This window comes from Phascolarctos cinereus, unplaced genomic scaffold (assembly GCF_003287225.1).
Source record: "Phascolarctos cinereus isolate Bilbo 61053 unplaced genomic scaffold, phaCin_HiC Scaffold_4;HRSCAF=312, whole genome shotgun sequence".
In the NCBI taxonomy this organism is placed as follows: Eukaryota; Metazoa; Chordata; class Mammalia; order Diprotodontia; family Phascolarctidae; genus Phascolarctos; species Phascolarctos cinereus.
In genome coordinates this window covers 481,363,065-481,373,923 of record NW_027555847.1, presented here as the reverse complement: position 1 = coordinate 481,373,923, position 10,859 = coordinate 481,363,065, and the positions used below count along the sequence as shown (strand labels likewise).

At 35.7% G+C, this 10,859-nt stretch overlaps 1 protein-coding gene across 4 annotated transcripts in view; it reads right to left on the bottom strand.

Annotated features, from left to right (window-relative positions):
* Positions 1-4,060: 4,060 nt before the first annotated feature.
* The window catches only part of ST18 (ST18 C2H2C-type zinc finger transcription factor), a 421,429-nt gene continuing 414,630 nt past the window's right edge, over positions 4,061-10,859 (bottom strand). For all 4 annotated transcript variants that reach the window (XM_078153419.1, XM_078153420.1, XM_020992483.2 and 1 more), the window contains 2 exons: positions 9,233-9,376; positions 4,061-6,580 (listed from right to left, as the gene is read on the bottom strand). In XM_078153419.1, the coding sequence (XP_078009545.1) occupies positions 6,440-6,580; positions 9,233-9,376 (285 nt within the window). In that variant the 3' untranslated portion in view covers positions 4,061-6,439. The remainder of the gene's footprint in view (positions 6,581-9,232; positions 9,377-10,859) is intronic.

Genomic DNA, 10,859 nt, shown 5'->3' with positions numbered 1-10,859 from the left:
AAAGTACGGTTCTGCTTCCACTGTGGAGAATGTCCTGTCCCAAGCATCGGAAGTTTTGTGCAGCTGTTTTCAGAGATACTTCTTGGGACCTGTAAGTTTTCAGTTCTTCCAAGGTGCTATGATCAAAGGTGATGTGTCATTCCTTTCCTGGCCTGTGTTCTGGTCTATGAGTGACCACAAGCACTCTTTTCTGTCTTGCAACTACGAAGAGGATTTTGTCTTCACCACCACTCCAGGTTCTACCACTTCGGCATTCCTCCTTGCCCCCAGATTGCCACCCAGAACTGTGATCCAGATCCAAGCATGGGCAAAACAAGAGAATCATGCACCAGCAAAGAGATCCCTGCAATCCCCCTCTGATCAGCCACTCAATTCCCCCTTAGTCTGTGGGCTGGAAGCTCTGGAAGCAGCCGCTGCCCAGGGGCCGCTCACAGGGAGCGGGGCTAGGACAGCGCTTCTCTCTCACTGCAGACACAACTTTTCCTACTGACCTTCTAAGTTGTCTTTGGTGTTCATGGGTTGAGAAGTCTGGAAACTGCCACAGCTGCCTTTGATTCAGTCCTCTGAGGCCTGCTCCAGGTTCACTGAGGCCTGGTTTGCCTGTGCGCCCGCATGGAAGCATGCTCCTCTCCCTGCTTGGCATGATATATCTTTCCAATTAACCATCCATGTTGTCTTGAACTGGAAATTTGTTTCACTCTGTCTTTTTGTGGGTTCTGCTGCTTTAGAATTTGTTTAGAGACATTTTTTATAGGTATTTGGAGAGGTTTGGGGGAGAGCTCAAGGAAGTCATTGCTATTATTCTGCCATCTTGGCTCTGCCCCAAGGCAGATATAAATTTGAGTCTGTATTTTTCATCCTTAAATGTGTTTCTTGCAAACAATATATGGTTGGATTCTGATTTTTAATCCATTGTGCTATCCATTTCCATTTTATGGGTAGGCTCATCCCATTCATATTCAAAGTTATAATTACTATTTGTGAATTGCTCTCCATCTTATTTTTATTCACTTTTTTCCTACTCGCCTCTCTTTTTACACTATCCCTATTACCTTTTCCCCTTACCTTCTTATTCCTTATTTCACCCACCCCTCTAAAAGTCCCTCCCTTATCTTCTCACCCCATCCTTGTAGTCTTAATCTATAAATCCTTCTAAAAATTCCTTCCCACCATATCTCCAAGTTTTCTCATCTCTCTAGAAGTCAGAAGACTTCTAAAACTCTTCAGATATACACTTTGTTTCCTCTTCACCCCAGATGAGAATAAGATTCCAGCATTACCAGCCATCCATGCCCCATTTTATGAGATAATTGCTCTTTTTTACTTTTACTTTTTCCTACCCAATTTTATTTTGTAGAATTACCCCATCATACACAACTCAGCCCCAATCTTTCTTTCAAACTATGTTGGTAATGATAACAGTTTTAAGAATACCGATAACATTTTCATTGATCATAAGTAAACAGTTTGACCTTTATCAGTGCTTTATAATTAGTCTTTAATGATTTCTTTATATTTCTTCTGGATCTTTTATATTGAATTTTCCATTGCATTCTGGTCTTTTTGTTACAAATACCTAAAGATTTTTCAGATCATCCACTTTTTTTTTTCCATTCAGGATTATACTCAACTTGGCTGGGTAAGTTATTCTTAGATGCAACCCCAGCTCCTTTACTCTTTGAAATAGAATGTTCCAAGACCTACAATTTTGTAGTATAGAAGCTGCTATGTCTTGTGAAATCCTGACTTTTCCACAGTATTTAAAGTGTTTTTTTCTTGTTGTTTACATTATTTTTTCTTTAATTTGGGAATTTTGAAACTTGCCTATGACATTCCTATATGTTTTCTTCCTGGGGTCTCTTTCATGTGGTGAATGGTAGATTTTTTTTCTATTTCTATTTTACTCTCTTGTTCTAGAACTTCAGGGCAATTTTCCTTAATAACTCCTTCTAATATTGTATCAAGATTCTCTTCTGATCATAACTTTCAGGTAGTTCCACAATTCTTATATTGTCTCTTCTTGTATTTCTTATATTATATAATACAATCCTTATATCATATAATACAATCCTAGTTGTTTTTCTAATGAGATGTTTCAGACTCTCTTCTATTTTTTTCTAGTTTTGTTATTTCTTGGTGTTTTATAATGTCATTCAAATACACTTGCCCAATTCTAGTTTTTAAGAAGTTATTTTCTTCTTTAAGATTTTGTATCTATTTTTCCAATTGGTTAACTTTCTTTCCATAATTTTCTTGGATGGCTTTAAAAAATTTTTTGAATTCCCTTTTAACTTCTTCCAATGATTATTTTTAAGTTTGTGACCATTTGGCATTAGTCTTTGGGGTAAGAGTGTTTTTTTTTTCAACCTTACTATTTACTCTGAATATGAACCCAGATCTTCTTTAACAGCAAAGTAGCTATCTGTGCTTGAGTTCTTTTTCTTTTACTTACTCATTTTTATTTTTTAATTTTATTTTTTAGCAGCTAAATATCATCATCATCATCATCATCACCACATCAAGTTTTCATCCCTAATTGTGGGTAATGTTGCCCCAGGCTTCAGATCCTTCTTACTGTTGTTTTCTGATTTCTGTCCTGGAGGCTCAGCCTCAAGGACTCCTCTCCTCCTTCCTTAAAGTCACAGTTAGAGTTCCAGGCGTGCTGGAAAAAGACTGGATACCTTCAAGCTTTCAAAGGGGTATGACCCAGGACAAAGACTGATTGTTGCTCCACTAATCTGAGCTCTGTAATTTCATGACCTGGCTTTGGGTTTGAGGAAGATTTGCTCTACTCAGGCTCTATCAGCCAACTGAAAAGCTCTGTTAAATTAGAGGCAGAATTGTAGGCTATACTTTGTCCTAGAATTTCTGTCCTGATTATTTTTTTGCAGATTGGTCTAGATGCTGGAAGTGAGATTCTGCTCTGCTCCTGAGGTCTGAGCCATACTGCTGCTACTGCTGCTGGTCCCATTTCCTCATTTTTAAAGGTAAGAAACTGAGGCCCAGTGAGGGGCTTTGTCCAAGGACTTGTCCAAGGTCATATGGGTACAATAGAAGTGGGATTTGAGCCCAGGTCTTCCTAATTCCAAGACCAGCAGCCTTCTATTCACTCCCATATACTGTCTCTAAATGTCAGTATCTTATTTAATAAATAAATTGCAATTTTCTTTTAATATTGAAACATATATCAATCAGAGGTGTTAAGTGTTTGCTGAAAATTAATATTATACATGTGATTTGGAAATTTTACTGTCAGTAGACATTTTTAACTTTCAGAAATTTTATGTTGACTTTTTATGTTTTAAAATATATAACAGCTGTTAGGAGTCAATACAACTTATTGGTACCTTTTCAGTCAAAAGCTGCCAGTGATTCTCAAAGCAATTAATGTTTGAATGTGATAATCATTTTATTTCTCCCTTAAAAATGAAAAGGCACTTGCAGTTTTCTTACATTTGAAAGCATCACAATCCAGCTTAGCTATTCAGTACAGATAACTTGCTCAAATGTCTCCTTTTGTGGTATAATTTTAAAATTAAAAAAATAGTTTTGAGTATTAGTTTTAGTCACATGTAATGGGCTTATTGTTGACCCATTGTCATTAAGATGTGTGATTTTCTAGTCTTGAAGAGTGGCCAGTATGCTATTAGGCACAGATTATTTTAAGGTTGAGAAGCAATTTTGGAACTCCATAAGGACAGTGACTGAACCCTTATATTCTGGGTGATCATTCTTCCAGTGCTAAATATTGCTTCCATTATTTATGCAGTCCACTGGTAGGTGCTCAAGAGTAATAAGTTTCTAAATTAAGCCAATAACACAAGTCCTTCTCATTGGAAAACTTGTCAACTCAGTGACAAAAATCAGTCAAACTGGTGGCTTTACTGAGTTAACCCATGTAGTCTTTTGAGAGACTGTATAACAGGTCAAGTATTCCTTGCACTTAAAAGGTTACCAGTATTCAAAAAAATCACTGCCTTGTTAGTAATGCATATCAATTAATTATATGACATTATTGGACTATATACAGTTAATAAAATCTTGAATAAATTGCAGCATATTTCATTATCAATTTTTATTTCCTACCATACACCAAATGTACAGCACAGAACACAATTTTGTTGCTTTGATGTAAGAAATATTAATTGTATGAAGAAACAGTATACAAACTACTCCAAATTAAAAAAATGCATACATTGTTGCTTTTTTTTTTTTTTTACAAAAGGCCTAATTTACAGTATAGCTCATCAATGGAGTGGAACAGAAAAAAAAATCAGTGCACGTTACAAAACACATCAAGTACAAAGGAAGCAAATAAATACAAATATACTTCACAAAACATCCTGAGCAAACAATTCAAACACAGATAAATTAACCTGAAGCCAAAGAAAATCATAGTAATAAATACATAGGTTGGTAAGAGATTTCTTTTAAATTAAATAAAATATATAAGAAATTTGTTAAAATATTTAGTTAATTAAATTTCAGTCTCTGTCATGAGTGAACTCATTTTGTATGCATTCAACAAGTACTGTGGAGCAAATATGTTTGCAAGGACAATAATTTTCAAAGCAGATTCTGTTTGGTGTCCCGTGTATATTAGACAGCACATATGGTAGCTTCTTTTTCAAACTGATTTCAAAATAAACACAGCTCCTACCTAAGAACATACATCTTATTTTCACTAAACTTAGATTTGAGGCTTTCAATGAGCCCCCACCCAAAAGTAAAGCCCCACTTAATGCAGAACAATAACCACAGTGCATGAGAGTAGAATTACCTTTGAATATTACTTTCATTTTGTGCAGTTAACAGTAATAATAGTGGCATATATCAAGCCTGTGAATGCCATCACATTCAGTCTAAATAGAAATGAGGCTAATAAAAAATAAACACTTTTGTTGTAGCACAGAAAATTAAGCACACGCCAAGTCCATGTATACATTTACACTGAGGCACATCTGCACATGAGGTGTGTGTGCATACCAAAAAGGCAGTTTAGCTGGTTGTCTATACCTTTTTCTTAAAAAAAATAAATATAAAAAAACTTTTGAAACAATGTTTAATTACTTACAATCCCTGAAATAGACATTGCCTTTGTTATAGCAACTACTAAACTCTGATCCATTCAGAAATTCATAATCCAGGCTAACTAACACACACACACATCCTGGGGTGCTTGGGCATGTGTATGATAACACTTGGTGCCCCATGGAAAGACTGGCAACAGGTTCATAGTTGTCTTGTTTCCTAAGGATGGGTGAAACCTCTCATTGTGTTGCTATGATTTGGATTATGAACAGAAAAAAACAAATACAAAACCAAAAACAAACCCAACCTGCAACTAGATTGGAATCAGATATTTGCCTCTGTTGCTGCATTTTTTTTGCTCTTTTGAGTCAAACCAGTATGCTAAAGGCTATTTCAGGGGAAATTGGTATCTACAGATCTTTTCATTTGGATGCTTTTGTATTTTCTGAGTACAAATCTTCATCGGTCTTGTCCCTTGTATATCTATCTCACCAACTTGTGGTACTAACACCTGCCTGGTCATTAAGCCTTCTTGCCTAGGGATAAGAGTTGTCAACTATCTGAGATGACTTCAAAAACAAAACAAAACAAAAACAGCTATATCATTAAAATAATTATTTGAATTTCTTTAAAATATTTCAAATCACAAGGGTACATGTAGACTAAAAACCACACAGCCATGTCAAATGCTTTGCTGATTGCTATATTTCATTATTGCTAACGTGCTGGTTTCCAGCATACTGTGCTTTTTAGGAGTGCGAGTTTCCCCACCAGTGGGCAGCATTTCTCTTTTCACTCTTTCCTCCTGCCGTCTCATAATGACCTCAAACTCTTTCCCAGTACAAAGTCATTGAAAAGTAAGCAGTATGCAATGAAAATCAAACTAGACCACAGACCACTCCTTTAGGTAACTGGTTCTTTCACACATTTTTTTTATGTTTATTTTTCCATACAAACCCAGCAAGTTATTAAGTTTACAGAGTAACTTTTCAGTCTATTTAAAATCCCATTGGAAAATAAATTAATAAACACATTTGTAAAAATATGGCAGGCTGTAAAATGCTGTTAAGATAAAAAAAATCTTTGATTAGAAATAAATAAAAAATATAAAAAATAGTCACACACACTTTTTACATATGCTTTACATAAAAAAAGTGCAAAGAAAGGAACAAAAGACATACATAGTAAAATAAATAAAGAATACTAATCGAGTGCATTGCTGTTAACCCAAATAGTCGATCATGTTTTTCTTTCCTTTTTATGTCAGCTGGGAAAAAAAAATAGTGCAATGTTGCAATTGTAAATGCAGCACGGCAACCTATACGCCTTAGCAGTACACGAACCCCTAACAGATCCATCTGGAGTTGACTGCTGTCAGTAATTTCTGTTGCCCGGCAGCTCTCACATCCTACACATGGATACCCTTCACTGCCTGTTTGATACTTTCCAGCAGAGCTTTGCATTCCGGGGAATAGTCCCGCTCCAGATTGCTGTACATGTCTGTGAGTGTATTTACATATGCTTCGAAATTCTGCTCACTGATTGGTCCCTGAATGAAGACAAACATATTATACCAGTCACAGAAGCTCAGACTGATTCTCAAGGTATGCTAAATAAGGGTAACAGTGAAGCAATAATCTAGGCTAGTGAAGTGGGAAGCCTAAGGTCACTGGGATTGGCAGAGACCCAAATTACCATTAGGAATTTAGGGGAGAGGAAGAGTGATTGGATGTGTGGTGGGACTCATCTGCTCATTTTACACTGGGAGAGGGGGCCTTAATTGGATTAATGTAACTTGATTGTATGGTAAAGTACATTGTTGGCCAATTTAGAGTAGCAAGATGTGGCTGGCTACTGGACTGATTTTTCGAAACAGAAAACAGGCATGATAGGCATCCTTGAAATAAGCTGTAAAAAAAGACAGGGGAGTTCCTCCCAACAAAAAGGGTAAAATTTTTGATCTTAAGACTTACCATTTTTAGAGGCCAAAAATGAGGGCTTATCTTAGACCAGCCAGCTTCTTCAACAGTTCATGGCTGGGGGCCAGGAGAATTAGGTGTCATTCCATCTTTTCTACTAACTAGCTGGGTGACAGTTGACAGAGTATTTAACCTACCTTGCTTCAGTTTCCCCACATGCTAAATGAGACACATGCTCTATCTATTTTCCACAGTTTAAGGATCAAATGAGATAACAGATGTGTAAGTAATTTGAAAGGCAAAATATCACACTATTGTAAGGTTTTATTATCATTATTACTATTATCATGTTCCAGAGAAGCAAAGCTTTCTTAACTCTTGAGAGACTGATGGTTGCGTGTCTAGATAAAGTAGATAAGTATAATTAGTGTTTTGTATTAATAAATCTCCAATCTCTGCTTCATCCAGTCTTTGGTATCAGTGTACTGAGTTATTCTTAGAAAATCACTCAACCTCCCTATGCTTGCTTGTGTTCCTCACTTAGAAAGTGGAGATAGTTATAATTATTTGTAGAGCATTTAAAAAGTCAGAGATTAAATAAACTACATAGGACTCTTACTACTTTAAGTAAATTACTTTGACCATGGAGTGTGTATAAAAAGAAAGGAGGGAATAAAAATCTGAAATAGGATTAGTGGCATAGTTAATAAATGATACTGCAAAAGAAAAGAGAAGAAAAATCAGGAACTATTTTAAAGATGGTCAGAAATTAAAAGTTTCTTTCCTTTATAGTAACACTCCTCTCCCCCCTCCGCCCCCTTTTTGGATCAAGGGATATCTTTACTATAGCTTATAAGGATTTTATATAAAGAGTGTCATCTTATAATTGGTCAACGAGAAGGTTACATTCTAGATACAAGTAAATTTGGAGTTGATTCTTTTCCCTTTTAAAATGGGGGAAAATTCAAAATCCTTTGATTCTCTAGTTAGGCTGTTCTTTTCTATCCTAGACCTTTTTCAAAGGAGGTTGAAAAAATGGTTTCAGGGAAGGCATTCTGACAGGTAAACACTGGCATATATGAGCCACTGAGCATTTAAAAAAGAGATATATTCATATCTATATCAACATATATATATATATATATATATATATATACACACACATACTGCTTTAAATATGTAGCCTTAAAATATATTAAATTTATGTTAACATATGAATAATTAAATTAATTAATATTATATATATAGTTTCCTCCCTCCACCTTTTTTTAACCTCATTATATTTGCATACTGCCCCTTGAATTTTGTAATGAAGAAGATTCACAGGTTAATTATTTTTCTACAGAGCTTCATAATTGTTATGTTTTAAATGTTTACTGCAGACACAGGCTTGATTTGGGATGTCAGGAAGTTCAATAACTAACTAATTGGTAGGCTGAAAAGCTTAAGTACCTAAGTACTTTTATCTGGTGAGTTTTATAAATAGAAGAAAAGGAAGTGTTTTGCTTTTCCATTAGCTTCTTTCTTAAACTCCTTTAGGTCAGTGCGTAGGACTCTTCTATTTCTGCTTGGGCTAGTTAAAAGAAACAAGTCTTAGATCTCCTGTGTGGTGCTGGAAGCAAAGGAATATATGTTACAAGAAAAATTTCTGAGGAAACTGTCACTTCCTGGCTGCTTGCCAAATGCATCAGCTATGTCTTAGAGAAGTTAAGTAGCTGTAGATTGTTTTGAAGTATCCAATTTGAAGACAACATTCATAGAATTTTGACTTCCTGTTGTGATTTTTCAGGTAGAATCTATGTTAGAGAATCATTTTCCTTGGATTGAAGTTGTAAGTGTTTTCATTGCTGAAGGAAGAGCCGCTGGCAGTACTGTATTGTGTCCATGTTATTTAATAAAAAAGGAATAATCTCAAACTTTCCTATCACTCCCTAGAATTCTGCTTACCATTCAATGAAACATTTCCTTTTCAGCTTGTACATTCTATTTTAAAAATTAGCTTCACATGATCTCATTCACTGAAGAGGTATTTTTTTTTTCCTGGTGTCAGAAAACTTTAACCTTGATAATATTTATAACAATAGGTATTTATCAGGTTCACACTGAGAGGGATTAATGGAGGGTGAGAAAATTATGAAAATGTGTTCAGTAGCTCTCTGATTACTGAACTGGATTCCTGAAAGCTGAAATGTTGCTCAGAGGCAGCCCTGTCCTTAATTGTGAAATAACATTGTTGATGCCTCTGACAATGGAGAAGGCAAAGTTTGGGGGCTTATACTTACCATCTGTGGAAGCTGAATGTCGGCAAGACTTGAGATGAGGGCTTGGCTCAGGCCAGCCAGCTCCTTCAACAGGCTCTCATTGTTCTGTTCAATAAGTTTGTTTTCTTCTTCTATTGTTTTTAAATTGCTCTCCATAGATGTGATCTAAAATGGAAATAACTTGACCGGATGAGAAGTTGCAGCTTGAAAGGAACACATAAAGTTTGTCTCCAATGAGAAAAAGTGTTAGATTATAATGGGTGCCAAGATATATTTAAACCGTAGCTACAGATTGTAAAAGACATCTACCACTTGCATCACACTCCTGTAAAAGCTCAAGATAGGGCAACATAGTTACTTTATTTCTAAACTAACCTACTGCTATTACACACAAATCACATTTAACAAATTTGAGACTGTGTCCTGCTGTGTAGGTGAGCATAATCTTGATTTCAGATAGATCAAACTCCCAATTTCCAAAATGCTGGACAGGTGGGGTTATAAGAAAAACAGAGGTGAGAGGAGGGAGAAAAGCAACTGTTAATGTATTCTTCCTTATTGCTTTTTCTGGTGACCCTTCTGATTTGTTATAGGCAATAGTGCTAAAAATTCTGGGTAAGGCTTCTATTTCTAAATTGGAAGAAGGTAGCTATAGGGTACTTGGTACAAGTACAACAAATACAACAACAATAATAGCAGCTAGCATTTATATAGCATTCTAAGGTTATAAATAGTATTTATGCTTCAAGAGGTAGCTAAGTGGTATGGGATAGATCTGGAGTCACAAAACACAAGAGTTCAAATTTGGCCTCAAACACGTATCAGCTGTGTGTCCCTGGGCAAGGTCCTTAACCTTTCTCTATGTCAGTTTCCTCAACTGCAAAATGGGGATAATAGAATCTACCTCCCAGTGTTGTTGAGAGGATCAAATGAGATAATATTTGTAAAGTGCCTAGACATAAAGCACCTGATACATAATAGGTGCTTAATAAATGCTTGTTTCCCCCTTATTTTATCCTCATAATAACTGTGGGAAGTAGGTGCTGTTATTATTTCCATTTTATAGATGAGAAACTGAGGCGGGGAAAGTTAAATGCCTTGTCCCAGCTATGCTAGCAAGCATAGGAGGATGAATTCAAACTCAGGTCTTCCTAACTCCAGGTCCAGTGCTCTATCCAATGCACAACCTAACTGCCTTTGGACAATGGGTAGGAAACATATGGGACTAAGTGGTAATATGTGATTGTATGGGCAGGAAATCTAAATTTGAGAATCTGAACTGAGAACGGTTTCAATTCAAAGTGAAGTCAATATTAAACAACTATTATTGACATACTGTGTGATATAATAAAAAGAGGACCCTTGGAGTCAGTTGACATGTTCAAAATCTGGTATGAACATGTGCAGGTCATTTACTTCTGTTGAATTTCAGTAAACTTGTCTGGGAAATGAGTGCTGTATGATAATGCTTTTACTTTCTACCTGAAAAGATTGTTGTGAATAAAAAAAAAAAGGTCTTTTAGGAGAGGGACTGTTTTCTTTCCATCAGCATTGTCTCCTAAAATGTCTGGCACACAGTAGGTGCTTGTTGAATTGAATTGCTTTGCAATGATTTTGTAAACATTAAAACATAACTTTTATTATTATT